Source organism: Centroberyx affinis, unplaced genomic scaffold (genome assembly GCF_046629955.1).
Source record: "Centroberyx affinis isolate AG114_WGS23_722 - 3 ecotype Tasmania unplaced genomic scaffold, CSIRO-AGI_Caff_v1 ptg000216l_1, whole genome shotgun sequence".
Classification (NCBI taxonomy): Eukaryota; Metazoa; Chordata; class Actinopteri; order Beryciformes; family Berycidae; genus Centroberyx; species Centroberyx affinis.
The window spans coordinates 55,351-78,164 of NW_027278907.1; the positions used below are offsets into that span (position 1 = coordinate 55,351).

The 22,814-nt window shown below is 44.1% G+C and overlaps 1 protein-coding gene across 1 annotated transcript in view; it reads left to right on the top strand.

Annotated features, from left to right (window-relative positions):
• xkr6b (XK, Kell blood group complex subunit-related family, member 6b) overlaps positions 1-21,156 on the top strand; it is a 51,781-nt gene extending 30,625 nt beyond the window's left edge. Inside the window, exons 2-3 of the mRNA XM_071541371.1 lie at positions 13,761-13,957; positions 20,186-21,156. Of these exons, the coding sequence (XP_071397472.1) occupies positions 13,761-13,957; positions 20,186-21,156 (1,168 nt within the window). The remainder of the gene's footprint in view (positions 1-13,760; positions 13,958-20,185) is intronic.
• Positions 21,157-22,814: the final 1,658 nt, after the last annotated feature.

The following is a 22,814-nucleotide window of genomic DNA, read 5'->3' on the forward strand; positions in this document are numbered from 1 at the left end:
CTCGGCTAGATCCGGTGTCCGGGGGGCCGTCGCCCTGTCAGCATCCGTTCCCCCCCCCCCCGCATAGATTCATGGAGGAGAGGAACGGTTCCCAGGGTACCACGATCGATCTGGCCCCCTTCCCCCACTATCTATCCTTCCCTCTATCCTCCATCCGACCATCCCCCCAGCCCTGAAAGGTATAGCAGAGCCAGGAGTCTCTAGTCTCATCCCAGCCGAGTCTGTGTTTGTGTGTGTGTGTGTGGTTGTGTCTGCTCAACTGTGTGCGCTTGTGTGTTTGTTTGTGTCTATCTGTGTGTGTGTGTCTGTGTTGTTTGCTTTATGTGCATGTGTGTGCAAAGGCTGGAAAAGCTGACTCCATGAATCCAGGCTGCTGTCTCTGAGGAGTTATATCATACTGTGTTAGCCCATGTTTGGGTGATGGGAGGAAGCTGTTTATGGAGCTGGAAATGCTGGAATGGGCAGGATACTCCTTTCAGCATGGCTTTGTTTGTGTGTGTGTGTGTGTGTGTGTGTGTGTGTGTGTGTGTGTGTGTGTGTGTGTGCCACAAGGAAATAATGATGACTCTTAATTTTTTTTCCTCATTGTCAGTAAATATATCTCCCTTAGTCTGCTGTATAACCCTGCTACACTGTAATGTCTGTCTGTGACCTTAAAGCACCCCGCATGGCTAAAGTATCTCTGCATTTGCTGTTATCGTAGTCACATAATACTCTACTCTCTCTCTCTCCATCTCTCTCTCTCTCTCTCTCTCCCTCCCTCTCCCTCTCTCTCTGTCAACATGATCTCATAAAATGTCATGAAATGAGCACGAACTCTGAAACACACAATACGTACATTACAGACATGTATTGTAGACATGAATTATGTCAATATTACATTCCTCCACCACAAATTGGATTATATGACAACAGCATGAATTGGACATGGTTAAGATTGGGCAACGAAAACAGTTTGGTTAAGGCTGCAGGGAAAGGCTTTGGTCTTGGTTAAATAAGAAAAGCTTTAGCTAAAAATTACAATTTCGCTCATGGTAGAAATCTTCTTCTTGGGATGAGTTGGGAGTTGAACCTGGGTCGTCAGAGTTGAAGGCAAAAGCTTAAGCTCATCCTCCGCCCTGACAACAACACCCCGACTTTCCACCACGTTATTTCAATGTCAGACTCCTTCTTGTTGCGTCTCCTTCAGATAATTCTCTCCTGGTGGGAACACGTATTGCTCTCTCTCTCTTTTCGTGCTCGGAGCGCGTATTTGCATTTTAACACATCGTGCTTATTTCACGAAATTTCAGGAGATCAAGCTGCTCCCTCTCTCTCTCTCTCATTCTTGCTCCTTCCTCCCTTTCCCCCCTTCTCTCTCTCTCTCTCTCTCTCTGCTCCTCCCTTCTTGCTTCTTCTCATCCCCCCCACCCTCCACCCCTCCCTTTCCCTGCCCCTGCCAGGCTGATATTTTGATCTGTCACAACAGGTTTTGCTCAGTGGGCTTGTCAGTGACTAGCGGCTGGGGGTTCACACATATGCTTTGTGTCAGTGGATCCCCTCAGGTTAGCATGGCGCTTGGGGCTTTCCCATAGTGACACTGTCTGATGGTGTGAAGGCTGGTGTAAAAATCCTATTGTGTGTACGTGTGCGTGCGTGAATGCTTTGCGAAAGAAAGAGCGGTATGTGTCCGTATGTGTGCACGTTTAAGTGTTTTTGGTTGCATGTGTAGGTGTTTTTCAGCATTATGCCTTAGGGAAACCTTTCTAATCAGTTTGACATGTTGATGTGTGCTGCAGCCTACATCATGCTGCACTGGATCTAATTTGGCTGCATCTGTGCATTTTATATGCGTATGTTTGTTTTTGTGTGCGAGAGAAGGAATGTGCGCACGTGTAGTGTGTGTAAAATTTGATAAAGCATGATAAAATTGATCCTCCTAGTCTGTACCTCTCTGTGTCATTGTGTGTTTGCATGTGTGTATGTGTGTGTGTGTGTGTATTTGTGTGCATGGGGGGGCTCACTAGTGGCAGGAGTGTCAATTATGACGGATGAAGTGACATATACTACATGTCAATAATGAGCCAGCACCCTTCCCTCTCATCCATACACACCCTCCTCCTGCAGAGAGGTTCCTATCTTTCAAATGAGCGTGTTATGTGAATTCTCTTCCTCTCCAGTCGGTGCGCCTGTGAAAATAGGGCAATTTTGAGACTGCTGTGTGTGGGAGCCTTCTGCATTTTCCCAGGGGCATATTCCCTAAAGAGGAAGATTAATATATCAATGGATGACTTGATCATATTCAAACATACACTTCTGTTGTGTGTGTGTGTGTGTGTGGGCGTGCGCGGCACACATGCGGGTGTGCGCGCCCGTGTGTGCATTTGTGAGTGAGAGCATGTGTGCAAATCTGGGGAGCCTCCTCCTTTATTTGCATGTCTGGAGCGAACATCTATCATCATCATCAAGGCGCTGCAAAACAGTGAGGCAGCCAGGCGCCGCCGACGCTCCTGGGAGAGAGACTCAACACACTTTCAAACCTTTACCGCAGCGCTATCAAACGTTTCCTAAATGCCTCCACCTCCGGGGAAACACACACACACACACACAAACACACATGCACTCACGCGCACACACACACACGCACACACATAGGAAATGGCTGCTATTTTATTTCTTTTTTCCTTTCTGCTTGCTGAGTGCAGTTATATTTCTGTCTGTCCCTCTCTTTCACCTCTTCACACACTAAAACACACACACACACACACACACACACACGCACACACTCGCATACACACACAACACACAGCTGTCATACTCAACAAGAGCATCCCTGAAGGAACATCGTCCACCACTAAAATAAAACCACAGGATCACCAACACCCCTCCTTTAAAAATCTCCCCTCCTTTCATCGTCTTCCTTTTTTTTCTCTGTTTTTTTGGAATGCTGATGGCCAGAGTGGCTTAACCCATTTTGGGGAACCGGGGAGGGGGGGGGGGTTACTATTACTGGGCAGTACCAGGGAGAAAAGGGGTGCACTGAAATGGTACAGCCTGATAGATAGAGGAGCGAGAGACAGTGTGTGTGAGTGGAATAGTAAAAAGAGCCCCCGAGACGAAGAGGGGGGGCGGAGGTTGGGAGGAAGGGAGAGAGAGAGAGAGCGAGGGAGGGAGGAGTGTGGTAGAGTGGAGGCACAGAGCCAGAAAATTGCATTGCGTGCTCGGTGATTAGTTTACCTCCTGGGTCTCATTCTCTCTCACTCTCCTCCTCTCACTCTCCTCTCACTCCCCAGGTCTTTCCACCTCTAGTAGCCCCTGTCTCCTGTCTCCCCTTCTCTATCGCTTTCCTCGCGTCTTTGTCTTGCTGCTTTCTCTCTCTCCCCCTCTCCTCCTCCTCCTCCACTTCCTCTGTCACTACATCACACTGTCACTTCTCTCTATTCTCCCCTTCTCCCGCTCACTCTCCTCCACTTTCTTGGCGGTTATCTCCACCGCCTCTCCTCTCTATCTCTGCCCCCCCCCCCCCCCCCCCCCCCCTCTCTTTTCCTCCTTGTGTGCTGACTTGGCTCTTGCCTCCATTCTTGTGTTATCTTCGGGGCTTGAAAAATGCATAATGCCACCTAACCTGCAAGCAAGCCCATCAAACCTGGGGGAAGAAAACATGTGATTATGTATTTTTTGGTCATGTGATGGTAGCAGTAAGAGCTAAGAGACACAAAGGAGATTCACACGCAGAACTTTCAATCAATCAGTAAGTCAGGGAAGCATTTTTAACACCATAAGCCACTGCTGCTAATTATAGTCTTAAGTGCAATAAACTTCAGCTTCAAGTGTCTCTCACAGTACAACAGAAGTGCTGACACTGAATGGAAGGCAGCCCCCGCACGGCCCTTTTTGGTTTGGTGCTCTTTGAAAAGCAAGTGGGTCAAGCCTTTTCTTCTTAATCCGTACATAATCTGGCCCTTCGTCTGGTTGAAGAGCAGCCTCAAAACACCACAGGAGGGAGGGAGGGAGAGAGAGAGAGAGAGAGAGAGAGAGAGAGAGAGAGAGAGAGCGAGAGAGAGAGAGAGAGAGAGGGGGATTTCAGTTCAGACTGTACTGTCAAAGTATTTCTCTCTTTTAAGGCGACAGAGAGCCACAGAGTAACATATTGCTATTGCTGTGATAACGCTAATGTTAGCTGTTAACTCCAGTCTGTTTGTATTTTAGGAATCAGCCCAGCGTCTCCTCTCAACTCTCAGTCACAACTAATATTGCTTGTCAGTTTTAGAGAATTCAACCTTGTAGGGTTGAGTTTGCAACACTGACAGGCACATTGCTATTTTGTGTATTTGATGCTGTGCCGTTTTCAGTCAGAGCTCTGCCTCTCTCTCTCTCACTTATAGAAATAACCAAAACTGCCTCTCCTGACATCTTGAGCACATAGAATTCATCTCCCTGCCAGAGGAGATTGTGAAGTAGAATATGTTTCATGCATGTGTGCCTCGGGTAGAAATTCTACAGTACATTTGAGACGAAGATTTGCTGTGTAACTGCAAATCTGCAATGTATATTTTAAAAAGAAAGTTATCTTGAAATATCACCGCATGTGAAACATTTACCCTAAAGAAATCAGAAAGATATTGCCACGTTCCCAAGAGACTTCGACCAAACAGGATGGAGATAGCTGCAGAATATAGGGCACAACGCCGAATCGGGTTGTATGCTACATGTTTATGCATCAGCCTTATGCAGCTAATCGGTCGACAGAAGCTGCCCTTGGCGCCATTCAGCCTTTACACCCAAATGGAGCCGTCTTTGCCAACCTGGACCGCTCTTCTCATTGGCTAGCGAGCAAACATGCAGGGGTGCCATTTCTACACAATTAGCCACGGCCTGATTCAAGTGTGCTAGCTGTATACCCTCCTCACTGCTGATGAGGATGTCATCTAGGGTTAGTTTGATTGTCAGGGAAATGGTGTTTTATCCAAGAGTGAGCTGAGATTGCTGTAATGATTCAACTCCAAAGTCGTCCAGCGACAGTTTGTATTTTAAATCTATATTTTAGTGCTTGATTCTTTGTCTTCTCACTCAACACAGATTCAGACCTGGAACATTAGGTGAGCAGCAGAGGTATCTGGTCAATCAATGACATCAATAACTCCATTAACTACAGAGAAAGGCAAAAACCAACAACCACACTGCAGCTGGATGGGATCAGCCCACTGCTTTTAAAGTCTAATTTACCTTAGCTCTCTTATCTTTCTGTTCTTCTGGTGTATTATTCTTATTGTAAAATGTTGAAAAGTGCCATGTAAGATCTATTTATTATTCAATATCCTTCCCTCTCACTCTGCCCAGGCCTCTGCGTGCCTAACCCTCTGTCCAACCACTTCACCCAGTTTGATACACTGTGCCCTTCAGTCTCTCCAAGATTAAGGCCCTCTACTTTAACCCAAATCACCATATTAAAAAACCTTGTTTTAAAAGGTTTTTGGGGAACAGTTCCTATTCCTCTCAAATTAGAAGTGAGTTTAGGCTACAGTGACCGTAGGTTTGTGTCACTATGTGCATGTGGTGTGTGACGTCTCTGTGTAAAATACAGTAGATGATGTTACCTCTAGTCAGAACAGCATTATGTATTTTCAATTTAATTGCTGAATAAAATCACTCATTTAATTTAGCCTGCCCTTTATTTGATAACCCCTCTGGATATTGGATAGCGTAGCCCCATTGCTGTTGATAGCTGCTAATACCCAGCTAATGTGTTCAATAGGATTCCATATCTGAAAGGCAGGGAAACAGCCCTTCACTTTAGCACTGATATGGAATCTGCATCTCCTTATCCTTATCAGCCTTTAGTCTATTATTGCCAAATGACCCCAACTGATCTTAGATCAGCCTGCATCTCTGGCTTCTGTCCATCTGAAGGCAGAGAGGCCTCGATCACGTGACACATGGACTTCTCCTCTCCTCTCCCCCCTCCTGTAATGTCACCCCCCCCCCCCCCCCCTCACCTCTCCTGACCTTTCTTCTCCCATCCATCCCTTTCCTCTCTTCCTTCCACCATTATCTTCTTATCGCCTTTTCCCTCCTCTCCTTTCCTTCTCCTGTCTCCTCTCCCATCTTAATGTGAGCTCACTGTCACGTGATCGCAGCTCAATGGGTTGGGGTACCTGAGGACCGTTGCTAATGGTGACAAATGACTGTGGCTGTACAGAGAGAGAAAGAGAGGGAGTAGCGGAGGAGCAGAGAGCTACTCTACATGCTGGGGGTCAGTGTTTGTGCTCTGTGCACAGATATGAGAAGGGGAGGAGAACGCTTTTTGATGCCGCCACATGAAAAAGCAATTCTGATAAACCAGCAAGTGAGCTGAATTCACTTGAAATTAAATCAATTATTTCTCACAGATTTCCATTGCAGCACCGAACCACATAAAAGCTAAATAGTGCTTAGGGATAATTTGCATATCTCCCCAATTCCAATGCTGTAGATTACAACTTATTTGCATTTAACTGGTATTAATTTCTGACTTGTATTGGTGGCCTTTGAAAAAAAATGTCCATCATAAATCACTTTTTGTAACCAGCCACATAAAAAGGTGTACATTTATGAAGTGTTATGATTACAGTGATAATTTAGTCAAGATGTCAGGGATAGTTGACTAGTACACACTGGAGGAACTGACAGGGCGGAGCAGAGTTGACGCAGCATCCCTCATCTCGGCTTGCTGCTCCCCATCGCTTTCAGCTTGCATCATGTCAACCTGGTCTCCACTCCGTTTCAACAGCTCTCGGTGTGGGAATCGCCCAAAGGCACCGGTCACAGATCGTTGTGTGTTTGTATGTGAGTGTGTCTGACTCACCTGTGGGGCTCAGATCTCAGCTCAGCCAGCCTTTCATCCAGGGCTATCTGTTGCCATAAGGAGGATAAAGAGCTATCTGATTTAGGATCAGTGTTAGACAGTTGGAGGAGAAGCCCATTGAGCTACAAAGAGCTTCTGGAAAAATCTTTGCTCTTGACATACCATGAGATAAAACCCTAAAAATGTATTTAAAATGCCTATGCCCCATTTCTATTTCTCTCCCACAGACGCTTGTACATATAGAGTACAATAGAGCTGAACAATTAATTGAAAAAAAAATTGTAATCGCAATATGAACTTCTGCCATTGCTTAAGAGAGGGGGCCCAAAATGGATTTCTAAATAATGTGTTTTAGTGCTGCGGGTAATTTTTGGTCCATGAATCAAGCACAATATTAGTGAAAACCTTTCATCATACTCAAACACAGTAAATCCTGCACACTGACATGTGACATCTATTTTTTTTTTAACAAAATCACTTTTCTTTAAACAAGTTTTAAAGATTTAAACAGTTTAAATCGCAATTGCAATACTCTGTCATGTAATCACAATTACATTTTTCGTCAATATCGTTCAGACCTAGAGTACAAGAGACACTTGATATAACAGGATCTTTATATTTTCTATTTCTATTCAATTTTTTATATTTTCTTTGGCACTGTACACATGGCTCAGTAGTGATTAACATAACACTGTTAAGAAGCTCCCATTGGAGACTTAAGGCCTGTTCCCTACCAGCTGGGCTCCCATTCATTGTAAAGGGCAGCAGCGTGGCATTTGGGAGACCGTCTTTCAACTTTAATCCCCCGTGACAGCAGGCAGCAAACATCTGCCCTGCTGAAGTGTCCTTGAGCAAGACGCTGAATCCCTACCAGCTCCAGGAAGGCCACTCCGTAGCCGACCCTGCGGTTTGACCTCCCTGTGGAAGGGGAAGGGGGTTGAGTGAAAAGATGAATTTCTCTTTGGAGGATCAATAGAGTACTACTAGGAAAAAATGTCTGTTATCAGCCACTCATACATGGACAGCTATCTGGCCCAGTGGGAGAGGTTTTGTGCTCCCACCGCTGCCATCCCAGTGATGTAATAGGCACTTTGTGGACCGCTCCAGGGGAGGAGGACTCCTCTAATCTGTCCCTGTCATACTTAGAAAGCCAAAATTGAACTCAAAAAGACATTGTGTGTGCACATACAATATGTATGTGAGCAAGCACCATGAATAGTCAAATACAGCAAGGCTGCATAGGAGCAAGGAGCAAAGGAGGGAAAAACGTTGTGTGTGTTTTCTGTACTAATTACTGAGTATGATTGCTACTGCAAATGCTGGTGATTTGGGTTAAAGTAGAGGGCCTTAATCTTGGAGAGACTGAAGGGCACAGTGTATCAAACTGGGTGAAGTGGTTGGACAGAGGGTTAGGCACGCAGAGGCCTGGGCAGAGTGAGAGGGAAGGATATTGAATAATAAATAGATCTTACATGGCACTTTTCAACATTTTACAAAAAGAATAATACACCAGAAGAACAGAAAGATAAGAGAGCCAAGGTAGATTAGACTTTAAAAGTAGTGGACGGACACTGAGCACCCATTAAATTAGATATAATCAGGTACAGGAAGGTCATAAAGGAGTGTAAGAAGGGCAAAACAGGTTGACCTAAGCCTGAGAGATCTTCTGGCCAGAGCGTCTAGGTCCAATATATTACATCCATTTAATGTTAATTGCTCAATATTTTGGAAATATTTCAAATAAATATTATAATATATAATATCAAATATATGTTTTCAAGCTACTAACATCTACAATATTTCATGATGGCATTTATTAAGAGTAGGGGTCATATTTTTTCCCAATGGTGGGAGTTTTATTTTGGACCAAACTCAGAGAGCCAAAGTAATGAGGTCTTTTTATTTTGGTAAAATTCCATTCATTAAGGGCAGAATTGTTAGCTGTCGTTCTAATCTAAATAGGGCAATAAGGAGGGAGAAGAGAAGATGGAAAACACTGAAGGGGTGGAGACAGAGGAAAACAGCACAGGGAGCGAGAAAAGAGTTTGTGACTTCTGAGGCTATGAATAGGCAAGCAGTACCTGCTGTACCTACAGTCCCCCCCCCCCCCCCCCCCAACCCCTCTCCCCCCGCTCCTTTACCACTTCCTCTGAAAAAAAAACAAAAAAAAAAAACAGCTGCATCGCAAAAGAAAACGAAAAGCCCAAACACAGAAATTGGATTCCATTCTCGGCAGGGAGGTGGGATGGTATAGGGAGAGTTGTGAGTGTTGCTTCCTGCGAGAGGAAAAAGAAAGAGACACAGAAAGAAGGACACAGAGCAAAAGAGGGACAGAAAGTTAAACCTCCCCGATAAAGGAGGGCTAAACCTCATTGTTAGTCGATGTGCGGCCCATATGAAAGTCCTCCGAGTGAGTCAGGGTGTGACTCATCGCAGCTGGCATCACATCTCTACCTTACACACACACACACACACGCGCGCGTGTGCATGCACATTTTCAAAAACCCTCAGGCCTTGCGTATGTTATGTGTCCCCCATGCTTAGTGTTCTGCTGTATTCCACCTGTTACAGGGAATGTGTGAGGTCTGCTTCATGGCTAGCATCATCCTGGCTGCTGTGCTAGTATTTGTGATCCTAGGATTAGTGTAAGGGTGGCTGGATGACTCATCGGTCAATGACTTTGGAGGAGAGGGAGAAACAACATGGCCAGGCAGCCAGTCACCCACACTGTTTCTGTGAGTGTGTGTATGTGTGTGTGTGTGTGTATGTGTGTGTGTGTGTGTGTGTGTGTGTGTGTGTGTGTGTGTGTGTGTGTGCCTGCCTATGTCATCCCACCTGCCCCTCACAATAGCTATGCTCAGACCTCATGAAGCCTACTCATGCAAACCTTGTAATTACAGTTTCAGATCTCTATCTGTGCTTTACAACATGCATCCTCTTTTGGTTGGTCAATTAGGGATGCAGGCTGGTCTACATTAAGATGGTGTGTGTGTGTGTGTGTGTGTGTGTGTGTGTGTGTGTTTGGGGGGGGGGGGGTAAATGGTTGCCTGTGTCTCTCCAGCAATGGCAGACGGCTGGGCTTGGAACACGACCCGGCACAGCGTCGAGCTGTTAGGCCATGCGTGCGCTGTTTAACGAGCCATGAGCGATCGCTATGATCTTGCCACAAATAATTCATGAGGAGCCATGTAGAGGAGCTATGGAGCTAAAAGGACAGGGGAGAGGAAAGCATAACGGACTGGACCACAGACTAAGTGGTGAGAGAGAGGGAGGGAGGGAGTGAGAGAGAGAGATAGAGAGAGAGAGAGAGAGAGAGATCCATGGTATCTGACTGGAATAGAAGGGAAATCCCCTATTACCTATAATGCTGACAAGTATGCTTGTGTGTATGTACGTGTGTGCGTGCGTGTATATTTTTAGGGAGTCATTTGTGTGACTACATCTGAAACGGCTCAGTGGGAGTGTTAACAGTGTGCTTCACAATCCTTGGATGTGTGTGAGATTCTTGTGAAGGCATGGGCTAAATGTGTGTGTTGGGGAAGTGATGGAGTGAGTTCAGATTTTTCTGACAGCCGTGAAACCCAAAGTGTTTAACTGTACAAGTTTTTTGCTGAAACCAAGGGAATATGAACTAACAAACCGTATTACCAGACAGGAAAGGGGCGGGTGTGAATCTCTATACTACTAACTCTCATTCATGTATGCCTGAATGCCAAGTCTGAAGTGTGAATTATTGTACATATCAGTTCAAAATGAATGATAATGTGCATTATCAACACCAAACAAAATACTTGCATACAAGCAAGCACCATTGCTGATACTTGCTGAAATATCAAACCAGATATCCATATCATGTTATCCCATCCACAACAATTACATTTGCTGCATGTTTCTAAGCGAGACGGCTACTGAGGACTGAAGAATACGGTTTCTGACAGAGGTACTAGGGACCAGTGAGACGTATCAGTGGAACACACAGACTAATGGAAATAGGGGGACGGAGACAAAGGGTCCGTGTAGGTCTCTGTGGCATGTCATTAGTGAGGGAGGGGGTTGACTTGTTCCATCTGACATTTACCAGTCCAACTGGAAATGTCACGGAATGCCAGACTTTACCTCTGGATATAATGGTGCCTCTCACAGCCCAGAGCTATTGATCCCAAAAAACTTTTGTCCATTTTTTCCCTTTTCTTGTTCCCCTGTCCAGTGTCCCGAGAAAGACTGCTTTCCCCTTCCGCCTAATGTTCCTTGAGCTGCCAGACCTTTACCCACACACTTCTGTTTTTGATCCCTCCATGCATTAGCAGTCCTGCTCAGTGGGAAGAGTATGGCTAACAATGCTAGGGATAGGGCTTCAGTTCCTTCTGGGGCCACCTATAATTGTATCATCTCATGGTACTGTAAAGCATAAATAATAACATAATAAGCATTTCCCAAATGACATATGTGTACCTTCCATGACTAAATATCTGAATCTGGGTGACATTGTTTTGCTGCACATTTACAGTATGTCAGCCAAAGACTAGATGTTCATATCAGCATTCCTTCCCATGTCTCCTTCCATGCACTAAAAGACAACTTCTAACGTTTGCCTAATTTGCATAGCTAGTGTCTGAGAATCCATACTGTCATTTTCCAGCTACAGTTGATGTGTGCTGAGGTTTCTGGTCCACAGTCTTAGTGTGAAACATCGTCTCATCTCATCACTCCTTCACTCCTTTTGTGAAATTCTCGCTGTCTTTCCAGGTTAGCTAATTGACTGACTGACTGGACCATGCAGAGACTTGCCAGCTTTGTCAGAACAAAAAGGAAGGGAGGGAGGGAGGGGGGTGTACTGCCCTTTTGGTAGCAGACAGATCCACTATAAACTGTATATAGCTTCCTATTTTGTGCTTAGAATTGTTTGAGTCCCTTTGGATGTCACAGCATTTTTTTGAACCTATCCAAATAAACAACACTAAACATGGCTGATTTTTTTTCCCAAAAGAAATGTTTCCATTACACATGTAATGCAAACAGATCACACACCTGATCATGGTTTGTGTCATATGTATTCCATGTTTTGTCACATTTAGGTCTAAAAAGTTGTTCATAGTTGTAGGGGAATACAAACTGGTTAGTGCCTAAATCTTTGCCAAAACAATAACCAAAGGCAGGTGGACCCCACTTGACCTCTTTACACTGCACTGCACCCAACCCCATTTCAAACTAAACAACAATCCCTCTTCCCACTGCTAGTACAACACCTAAATGTATCTAAAACCACTCATAAGCACTGTGTCTGGTTTTGCTTGTTATGCTGCAATGAATTTATGTCACACTTTTAAGGCCTGAATTTAGATCCATGGCCTCTCAATTTGTTTTGGGGAGTGCTACTGTCTAGGCTATTTCTGTCCTTGCTACGCTATTGTCCTTGGTTGACTGCCTTCACATCAAGTGGTAGATTTATTTGGCCACTCTGTCAGCTCAGGCAGATAGACCCTGCAGCTACCACCCAATATGCAATGGTTGAACTCACTGTTAAGGGAACTATAAACCACTAGAACTGTCATGATGGTTTCAATGATTGTTTTCTCTACAGCCAGATTTGGGTTAACAATATGTTGGAGAAACTAAAGTGCATTTACTGGTAGGAGAGGATGAAAGCCCCACCATGCTTCTACCAAACTACTGCACTGCATCGCTTTGTTCACTTGTTTTTCTTTCATAAGACGGATTGATGTTTTCACTGTGCATTTTCAAAAGTGTGTAGAGAAATGCTCCTGTCCAAGGCTCCATTGAAATTGTGTGTCTTTGTCATTGTTTGCTTGCCGTCTTCTGCACACAGTAATTGGCGACTCCAGTTGCGGCATTACATTTCACAACAAACCCAAACCTAAAGATGATTATGATCTTAATTAGCCATATCACAGCCCTGAGCTGCATATTACATTTCGCTCAGCAGCACAGAATCAGCCTCAATGTCTTGTCCTTTTCAAAAGCAGTGGTACGCCTTTGATTGCAACCGGAGCTTGATTCAATTAGCTGCCACTTCTTAGCTGCACTACCTACCCTCTCTCTGGCTTTACCACAGTGATTTCCTCATCAAACCCCATCATGAAAATAGCCATTCCAGCAGCTGACAATATGGTCATATGGTGCACTTGGGAGAATGAGTATTGCCTTGCTTACTGTATGCACTCTATAACGTGTTCAACAATCACAACTTCAATGGTCATAGAGAAGATTGTAAAATCTTTTTAATCACACGTCATTCCAAAGATATCTTTTTTCTTGTTGCTTTGCACAAGTTATGTATAATAGTTGCTTTTTGCCCAGGGGAGAAACTATGCACTCTGTGTATGAGTGGTGATTGTCGTTCACTTTTTGAGTGTCTGCTAGTTGAATGTAAAGTGATGAGCAGAAGATCTTATTTTTTAAGCCTCTTGTTTTTTGTTATTTTTTAAGTTTTTATCTCACCTAAATGTATGTTTTTTCCCCCCTTCTTTCTGTGTTTTATCATTGTTTTATCAATGTGTTTTATCTCAATTATGTGTTGTATCACTCCTGATGACATATATGTGTTCTATTAAAGTTAACTTCCATATACTCTATTCACCATCAGACAAATTCTTCAATACATTGGACACATTCCCTTCAACTAATTCAGAACACAATGATACACTCCTTATGAATGCAGAAGGATGCATTTTACTGTACCTTAAAGACTGTAGCTAAGTATGCCCCCTAGTGTTGTCCAGATTTAATCATGTGCTTTGCTATCCACAGACATGTCTGCATGTCTGTGGATAGCAAAGCACCGTCCTTTTAGATGCATTGTTGATGTCTCTCTCACCAGAGTGAAACATCTATTACAGAAAAGGGCACGTGATATAAGAAAACAGAAGGTCATTTATGCTTCAAATTGTCTAACTATCCATCCTTTCTCTCTTTTCAGGTACATACGCACCATGTACCTTGGCATACAAAGTCACCGGCAGAAGGAGAACCAGCGACGTTTTTACTGGGCTATGATGTATGAATATGCCGATGTCAACATGCTGCGGCTGCTAGAGACCTTCTTAGAAAGTGCCCCTCAGCTGGTGCTGCAGCTCTGCATCATGATCCAGAGCAACAGGGCTGAGCGGCTGCAGTGTAAGGAGTTCCCTAAGGCTCTATACTGGGACCACTTCAGTCTGATTTTGTTTTTTTATGTATTTAAGGTCATCTCACATCTCTGTCTTTTTCACATAAATTTGTCTTACTTTTGTTGCTGTTATCACATAGTACATGGGTCAACACTGGATGTCAAGATGCTTCCGTATATTATACCTACCAATCAATTTTCACATGACAGTTTTTTTTTTACTGTATGTGCAATATTGTCTACCAGTATCTTAAAATCTCCAACATTCATCACTCCTAGTATTGAAACCTCTTTTACAATTCCAATTTCCCCATGTAATACAATTCCCTGAGGAAGGCAATTCCATGATAACAAGTGATACCCTTCTCTATCTGGGTGTCTATAGAAATACCATCAATGCATTTGCTGAGGGGCACTATGCTGCTGCTCTGTAGATAATGCTCCATCATTTTTCATTCTGCAGGTTACTGCATTGACATATCTGCTGTCTCTGCTATCATAAATTTCTTAAGAAAACCGAATTGGTGGAATTGGTGTACTAAATGGAGACTGCTGTGACTGAATAACCCACTTAAGTATGATGATGATAACGCTCTTCAAGAATTGATAAATTGCTTTGACTGAAATACAACATATGTGATTGCTGTGGAATGGCAGTCAAGTCAAGATCAAACTATAATTCATGGGTGAGAGAGGCTATTGATGCATATCAATGATGTTTCACTAATAGTAATATTTGATACACATCCACACATTTTTCACATTTTTATTTTGTCAAATCAATTAGCCATCCTTCAGGTAAAGTAAAAACTAGCTGTGTTCGTGCTAGTTTCAAGCTCGCTACCTGTTTTATTTGTGAATATAACAACAATATAACAACTTAAGGTATCAAACCCAAGTATAGAAATTGTACATTCAAAATTTCCAATAACATCTAGGCTGATGACAATATCAAACAAACGACAAAATTCTAGAAGACAAGGAAACCTGCTTAGGCCTATAAATGAGTTTAGTCTCAGAGAGGTGAATCTTGTACATGGCAACCACATTGCTACCCCCCACCTCCAAAAGAAAACGCATCAAAAAACTCTCTCTCTTTCTCTCTCTCTCCCTCTCTCTCTTGCTCGCTCTCTCTCACAAACACACTCACACAGTTCCCCTTGAATGTCTCTCTGGTATTTCAGTGCCTAGCATGCAGTCGTGCCATTTTAACAATGTCAACTTAGACTAAAACTCACACACTCACAGTAAACTAACTTCTAACCTTGAAATCAAACAAAAGCGGACCGAAAATAATAGCTAGCTAGCAGACCACAAATCATGATACAAACCAAGGCCCACAACAAGAAAAGAAAAGAAAAAAAGAATAGGCACTCCAATATCAAGTTTTGATAAACCTAAATTAATAGTGAAATAAACTGCTGAGAAGCATTAGCCAACTCACACAAAACAAGGTCTCCACCCTCCATGGCCTAATGTTAAGAGAAATGTAATAACAGTAGAAAAGGTATGTTAGCTTTCTAGCTAACATTACAACTTAAAGAGTAACTAAACCCCAAACCCAAATCTGTGATGGAACCTGACACTTAATGGTGAAAAGTAGGGTACTGAACTGGACATCTGCCATTGGCTGGTCTTTGATGCCAGGTGATGTCACCTTCTATAGAGTACAACAGGTGGTGACAGATACTGGACTAAAAGAACAGAATGCGAAGTTTAATCCACCCGACAGCTTCAACTTGAGCACCCCGGAGTTTGGCCCATGTGGAGACAGAGATTCACATGCTACAGAACGACCACAAAGTGAAATGAGAAAGAGGGTGAAGTTCAGGTTAGTACGCTTACATATGCCATGGGCAACGAAGCAGAAAAGATTTTGAAGTCCTTCAACTTTGGGGAGGAAGAAGACGAAAATGACTATTACACAGTGTTAACTAAGTTAAATGAATACTTTGTACTGAAGAAAAACACCATCTATGTGTTTCTACCAGTGCATAAAAAGCCTGGGGAAAAGGTAGACTCTTTCATCAGAGCGCTGAGTGAGAAATGTGACTGGAGAAAGCAAAAATGAATACACCAGAGACAGGCTGGTAGTGGGAATGCGAGACAAGGAGCTCTCGAGGATACCACACCTGATGACTGGCCTTATCCTGGAGATGGCTGTGCTGATGGTGCAGCAAGCAGAGGACGTTACTCAGCAGATAAACCAGCAGGAGGACCAAACAGCAAGCAGCGTACAAGAGGTGTCCCACTGGCAACGAGCGTCGAGGAGCGAGAGATGGCCAACGACAGATGAAGCGAGAGGAAGCGTGAGGACTCTGTAAGCAACAAGTGTGGAAGATGCGGCAAAATAAAGCACGGGGATCCAGCCAAATGCCCAAAGTCAGAATGCAAAAAATGCAGGAAAAAAGGTCACTCTGAGAACATGTACCACTCAAAGTCAGTAAGAGGAGTTACGGCTAATGATGAGAGTGAGGAGGACTTTTACCTAGGTGCAGGGAGTAAGATGAAAGCAATGCAGGGCATTGGACAGTCGTGCTACATACAGGACATATGTCAAGTGCAGAATCAATCGTAACTGTCATGAACATAAAGACTTTCAAAGCACTCCAACCATAGATGGCTTGTGAGATCAAAGATACCCTTAGATAGTAGCCTGCTGACCATGTTTATTAAGTGTGTGTTCAGGCAGTCAGAGCTGCAGCACCTGGGCCACATTGTTGACGCAAGAAGAATGAGAGCTGACCCAGTCAAGGTATGTGCTATCAGCGACCTACAGGAGGCTACTAATGTGCACAAGCTCCAACAAGCCCTTGGGATGATAAATTACATGAGTATGTACATACCAGGACTGTCATCAGTCGGAAGTCCATATGACCTGCTGAAAGGAAAGACTGTGTGGGCATGGGACCAGCCACAGCAACAGGCATTACAAAAGCTGAAAGAAGCGCTGGCCACATCACCTGTCCTGGTACACTATGACCCTGAGAGAGAGACAGCTGTGTCAGTGGACGCAAGCAGCTATGGAAACAGAGGTGTCTTGCTACAGCTACATGGAAAGAGCTGGAAACCCGTCGCATACTGTGCCAGGAGATTAACGTAGACAGAAACCAGGTACGTACAAATATAAAAAGAATGCTTCGCGGGAGTCTGGGCATGAGAGCGATTTCAAAGGTATCTGGTGGACATAGATAGATTCAGGCTAATCAGAGACTACAAGCCTCTAGTCCCATTATTTAACATTAAAGACTTGGATACAGTGCCGATAAGATGTCAAAGACTCTTACTGAGACTGATGCAGTTTAATGCAAAAGCAGAATATGCATTAGGCAAAACCTTGGTCATAGCCAAAGCATTATCACGTAGCCCACTATGTAACGAAGACAGCCCCACAGTGACAGATGTCGCGTGTCATGTCAATGCTGTTATTCACAGCCTGCCTGTGTCCCAGCACAAACTGGACATGATTAAGTCTGCCACACAAAATGATAAGGAGCTACAGATAGTACAGAGGCTAATCAGAGAAGGATGGCCAGAGCATGCTAAAAGCATCCCTGACAAGGTAACAGACTTTTATCCACTGAAAGATTCACTGTCAGTGCGCGAGGGACTGATCACACTAGGCAATCACATTGTCATTCCACAGTCTATGAGGCAGGAGGTAGATCGTATTCACGATGGACATCAGGGCTTATCTAAATTTAGAGAGCGAGCTAAAGAGACTGTATGGTGGCAGAGAATATCAGTGCCATAAAATGCACAGTGGAAACGTGAGTTCTGCTTGGAGCATGAGAGAACGCAGCGCAAAGAGCCACTATAGTACCGCTTCCAGATAAACCTTGGCAGTGTATTGCCACTGATATGCAACCATATCGGAAAGAACCATTTAGTAATTTCTATTATTCTACTATTATTCACACTATTTGGAAGTATTACCTGACAACTACAATGACGGAACAAGTCATACAGAAACTGAAAGCTGCTTTCGCGAGATTTGGTGTTACAAACCAAGTAGCTAGTCAGTGACACTGGCCCACAAGCGTGACTTGAAGAAACTTTTGTATTCAGTATGATTTTGACCCACTGTTAGCTCTTTTGCAACTGTGCTACACCGGCTATGTCAACAGGTGTCAGTTCAGCGCTACTGATGGGGTGGAAGATCCACAGCACTCTGCCTCAAGAGAAATCAACCCGAAATGGCCAAACTAGTCACTCGTCAAGTAATCAGACGCAGCAGCAAAGCAACAACAAACCTACTACATGTGACACAGAGTTAAGGACTCTGCATCCAGGAGACCCAGTTCTGATCAAGCTGGATAGAGGGGGAATCCTGGAAAGGTCCAGCATCAGTTGTTGGAGAGAGTGTCACCCAGCACTCTTACCAAGTGAACACTCTGGGGGGAGGAGAGAAGAGGATCAAATCACAGAAACTTACGAGCAGGGCAAATAGTTCCAGCTGCTGAAGCAGGGACTTAGGCTAGCCCAGAGCTAGTAGGAGCGGAGGAGAAACCTTCAAGATCACCTTGCTTGGAGCAAGCTAGCTTAATTCCAACCAAGGAATGAATGAATGAATTTTCCCAGCTGGACTAGGGTGAATCTGGTAGGGTGAGCTAATTGTTAAAAACAAAAGATTATAGCTAAAAGTCAAGCTAGGCTATTGGTGTCATGTTGCGTTATGTTCATTCAGAAAACAGAGGAGTGTTACCTTGACAGTCACTAAGTATATAACCCTGGATGGGAAGATATCTTCAGGGGCAGGCCTGCATCAGTGTTGGATAAAAGCATATTGATTGACATTGTTACTGACCACTCATATATACATAGCATAGCAGTGGTCTCTATAAGAACTCCTTACTATAAGTACACCGTGCTATGATAGCACTGTGTGATATGCTTGCTATATGTTATCTGAGTACAAGTGAACTTGATTGGTCATTGGTTCATTTGACACGATCTAGTGGGCAATACTCGTAGGGACAGACTATTGCTCTGCAGTTTAGCGACACATGTGGCCGATAAGGAAAGTGCACGGAAATACTGCCAAGCTTAAAGGGCCATTCCACCACTTAATTTTGTTAATAGGTTGTACATTGCAATAGATGATTTCATCGTGCTGCTGGACAATTTGGCCCCAAAAAGGGCAACTCTACACAAAACCTTAAAAATAGGAAGGTGCGCACAATATTATGGAGCTCTAAGACTCCATTGTGCACACAAGTTGTGGGAGCAAGATACGCAACTCTGGAGTGACATTGTGCTGATTATGCAAAATCAAGTAAGGACATAAACAATCGTTTATCCTCACAACACACTTGAGCTGAAAACAGCCGCTCACTTGTAGCTGCAAGCTCCAGTCAATAGCGTCAATACTAGCCAAGTAGCCGGAGCTACTACAGGGAGTCGTTTTTTTCCCAGTCTTTGGTTTCTCTCCCCGTGGAGTGCCTGCGGTTAGAGCTAGAGTTGAAGCAACAATTAGCCACCCTTTTCCTCTAAAGTTAAAGAGTAACTCCACACTAAAACACTTTTGAGTTGTAAACTGGTATTTAGTACTTTGAATTATGAAATACAACAATGCTGTGGGGCGGCTGTGGCTCAGGAGGTAGAGCTGGTCGTCCACTAATCAGAAGGTTGGTGGTTCGATCCCCGGCTCCTCCAATCCGCATATCAAAGTGTCCTTGGGCAAGATACTGAACCCCAAATTGCTCCCGATGGTTGCGCCAGCACCCTGCGTGGTAGCTTGCCACCATCGGTGTATGAATGTGTGTGTGAATGGGTGAATGTAGGCATTGTAAAGCGCTATATAAATGCAGTCCATTTACCATCCATTTACCATGCTGGTGATATGGTGCTATTGTCAACATTTGAGCACTAATGTGCCAGTGCTGTATTAATCTCACCAAACCTGGCTCAGTTCACCCTCCAGTGGTTAAAATGAGCAGTCGCTGTTCAGTTGAGGATGTAGCCCTGTTCAAGGACAATTGTCCTAAGATACGTCATTAGGTTAAAAAAGTTCTTTGATTACTGCATCACACAAGTTCTTTTAAAATTAAATTAGATCTTTTCTTCCACCGTCTATCAATATTCTTTTTGCTCTCCATAAACCCTTTTACTCGTGCCATACTTAAACTCTTTCTCTCCTTCTATTCTCTCTCTCTCTCCTCTCTCTCTCTCTCTCTCTCTCTCTCTCTCTCTGTCTCTCTCTCTCTCTCTCTCTCTCTCTCTCTCCATATCTCTAGGTGTTTCTGCCATGTCCTCCCTCCTGTCCCTGGCCTGGGTGCTAGCCTCTTACCACAAACTCCTGCGTGACTCACGTGACGACAAGAAGAGCATGAGTTACCGAGGTGCTCTGGTGCATCTGTTTTGGCGCCTCTTTACCATCTCCTCACGGGTGCTCTCCTTTGCCCTATTTGCCTCTGTTTTCCACATCTACTTTGGCATTTTTGTGGTGCTCCACTGGTGTGCCATGGCTTTCTGGGTCATCCATGGCGGCACCGACTTCTGCATGTCCAAGTGGGAGGAGGTACTGTTCAACATGGTGGTCGGCGTGGTCTATGTCTTCTGCTGGTTCAACGTACGTGAGGGTCGGACGCGGTACCGAATGGTGGCCTATTACACGGTGGTACTGCTAGAGAATGCCATCCTCAGCACCCTTTGGTATGCCTATCGCGACCCGGCCACCACTGACGCCTATGCCTCCTCTGCCCTCTGCGGCGTCTTCCTGTGCTTTGCCTCAGGTGTGGCCTGTATGGTTCTCTATTATGGGGTACTGCACCCCATGGGCCCCCGGCTGAGAGTGCTGGCCAGCTCCTGCTGTGCTGAGCTGCTGTGGGGCCTTCCGTTACCCCCCGAGGCTGAGCCCATGGCTCCCACACCAGGCCCTCGTGGCTCCCAGGCCACCCCCACGCGGGGCCTGGCGGGGGAATATGTGGAGTCAGATGAAACAGCCACGGACACCTGCCTTCCGGTTTTCCAGGTGAGGTCCACAGAGCCTGTGGATGCGGCCGGCAGGCCCATCCGGCCTGAGGGGCCTCTCATCAAGATAGACATGCCCAGAAAGCGCTACCCAGCCTGGGACGCACACTTTGTGGATCGGCGCCTGCGCAGGACCATAAATGTGCTGCAGTACATTAGCCCTAATGCGGTGGGTATCAGGTATAGGGACGGTCCGCTTCTTTATGAACTCCTGCAGTACGAGTCCTCCCTCTGAAGGCATTCTCTCCCACAGCTCTCTCACCCTCTCTTACACACAAAGATACACACCTTTTCACTCTTTTTCATTCTTCTCTTCTTCCTTTCTGGATATGATCTCTTTCCACTTGACACTTCGCTCTCTCTTTCTCTCTTTCATGATCATTCAATTTTCCTGCAGGAGATGTGTGTTTTGTCAACCGAAAATCTGTCAAGACAGTCTAAACACACAGTCATGATTTATTTTTGGGAAAAACATACAGTACAGAGAAAAATTATGAACCTATCCTATGTGACATATACAGAAGTCTAATATAAACCCCTCTATATTCATAGAGGAGGGTTCTGTATGAGTGTGTATATAACGTATGAATGTTTCATTATGAAATGTGTTTAATGCATTATACTGTATTGGTGATTCAACCTGTGAATACTTGTGAAGGGCATATTGTATGTCCCTGTGACATGGGACTGGCGCAAAGCCTGATGGGAATGATGGAGGAGAGTCCCAGAGGTGGCAGGTCTTTGCACATCCCAACATTTACTGCCATTCCTTATGTAAATCATTGAAATGTATGATACTGTTTACCAAGTCCTTAGCCCATGACTGAAAAAGCACTGAAATTACTACATGAGGATACTGTAAATTACAAAATGAACGTAATCAAAGATGTCTGCAAGAGAAGCAATTTGAAATGGCTTTTACATCACGTGGCTCAAGTGTATCCTAGCTGAACTGTTTCTGTTAAAAATCCTAAATCGTAATCGTATCATGTCTGGAAGAAAAAGAAGCACACTGACCTTCAATCAGTTCCACCCGTATATTCAATTTTTACAATGCAGACTGCCCTCTGCTGGTTGTAAGCTCGAATAGCATGCCTTATTTGGTCATTTCTACCCTTAGTTGTGACAGCACAAAATATTAGGAGCAGAGAAGTAACCTCTTGAGGTGACAAAACACTCTATTCTATCTGTCTTTCCCCAAAAAACTAGCAAAAAGGAAAGTAGAATAGAGTTGAAAAGAGCACAAAGCTTTCTAAATTACCATTTTGAGGGGGTTTGGGGGGGGTTGAATTATCAAATAAGAAATCATAGCAAAACATTCCAAATACCTTTTTTAAGATTGTATGAGTTTAGTTAGGAGGAGATGGGTACAATTGTGTGTTGAAGCTAACACACTTGCACAATTGTTTTGTCTAGTGCAAAGACGGCCTTTAAGAAATCCTCCACCATTCCCTTCTGAATCCTAGAAAGTACTCCCTTTTCCACCCTCCCTGTTCTTTTTTCTTTTGGATGAAGGTTTTAGGTTGATTAATATATGCTTATTGGGTGCAAAGACTTGTCATAAGTTCTTGAAAAAAACAAAATCATGACAAATCTGAGAAGATATTTATACGCTATTATACTTCAGTGCATATTCGTGTCCCACATTTATACTCATTGACATAACTATATTTTGCCAGAACGTACTTTTTTACATAACAAAACATATTGCAGTGTTAAAGGTATACTTCTCCAAATTAGTGTGCCCTCAAAGAGGCTATACTCTTACATGGGTGTACAGGGCAACTGTTCTGGCACCTGCTAGTGCAGTTTAAACAAAGCCAAATCACATGTCTTACAGTACTGTCTTTTCTATTTCTTTGCCCCCTTCAGCCAGTAGATCGAGGCAATGCA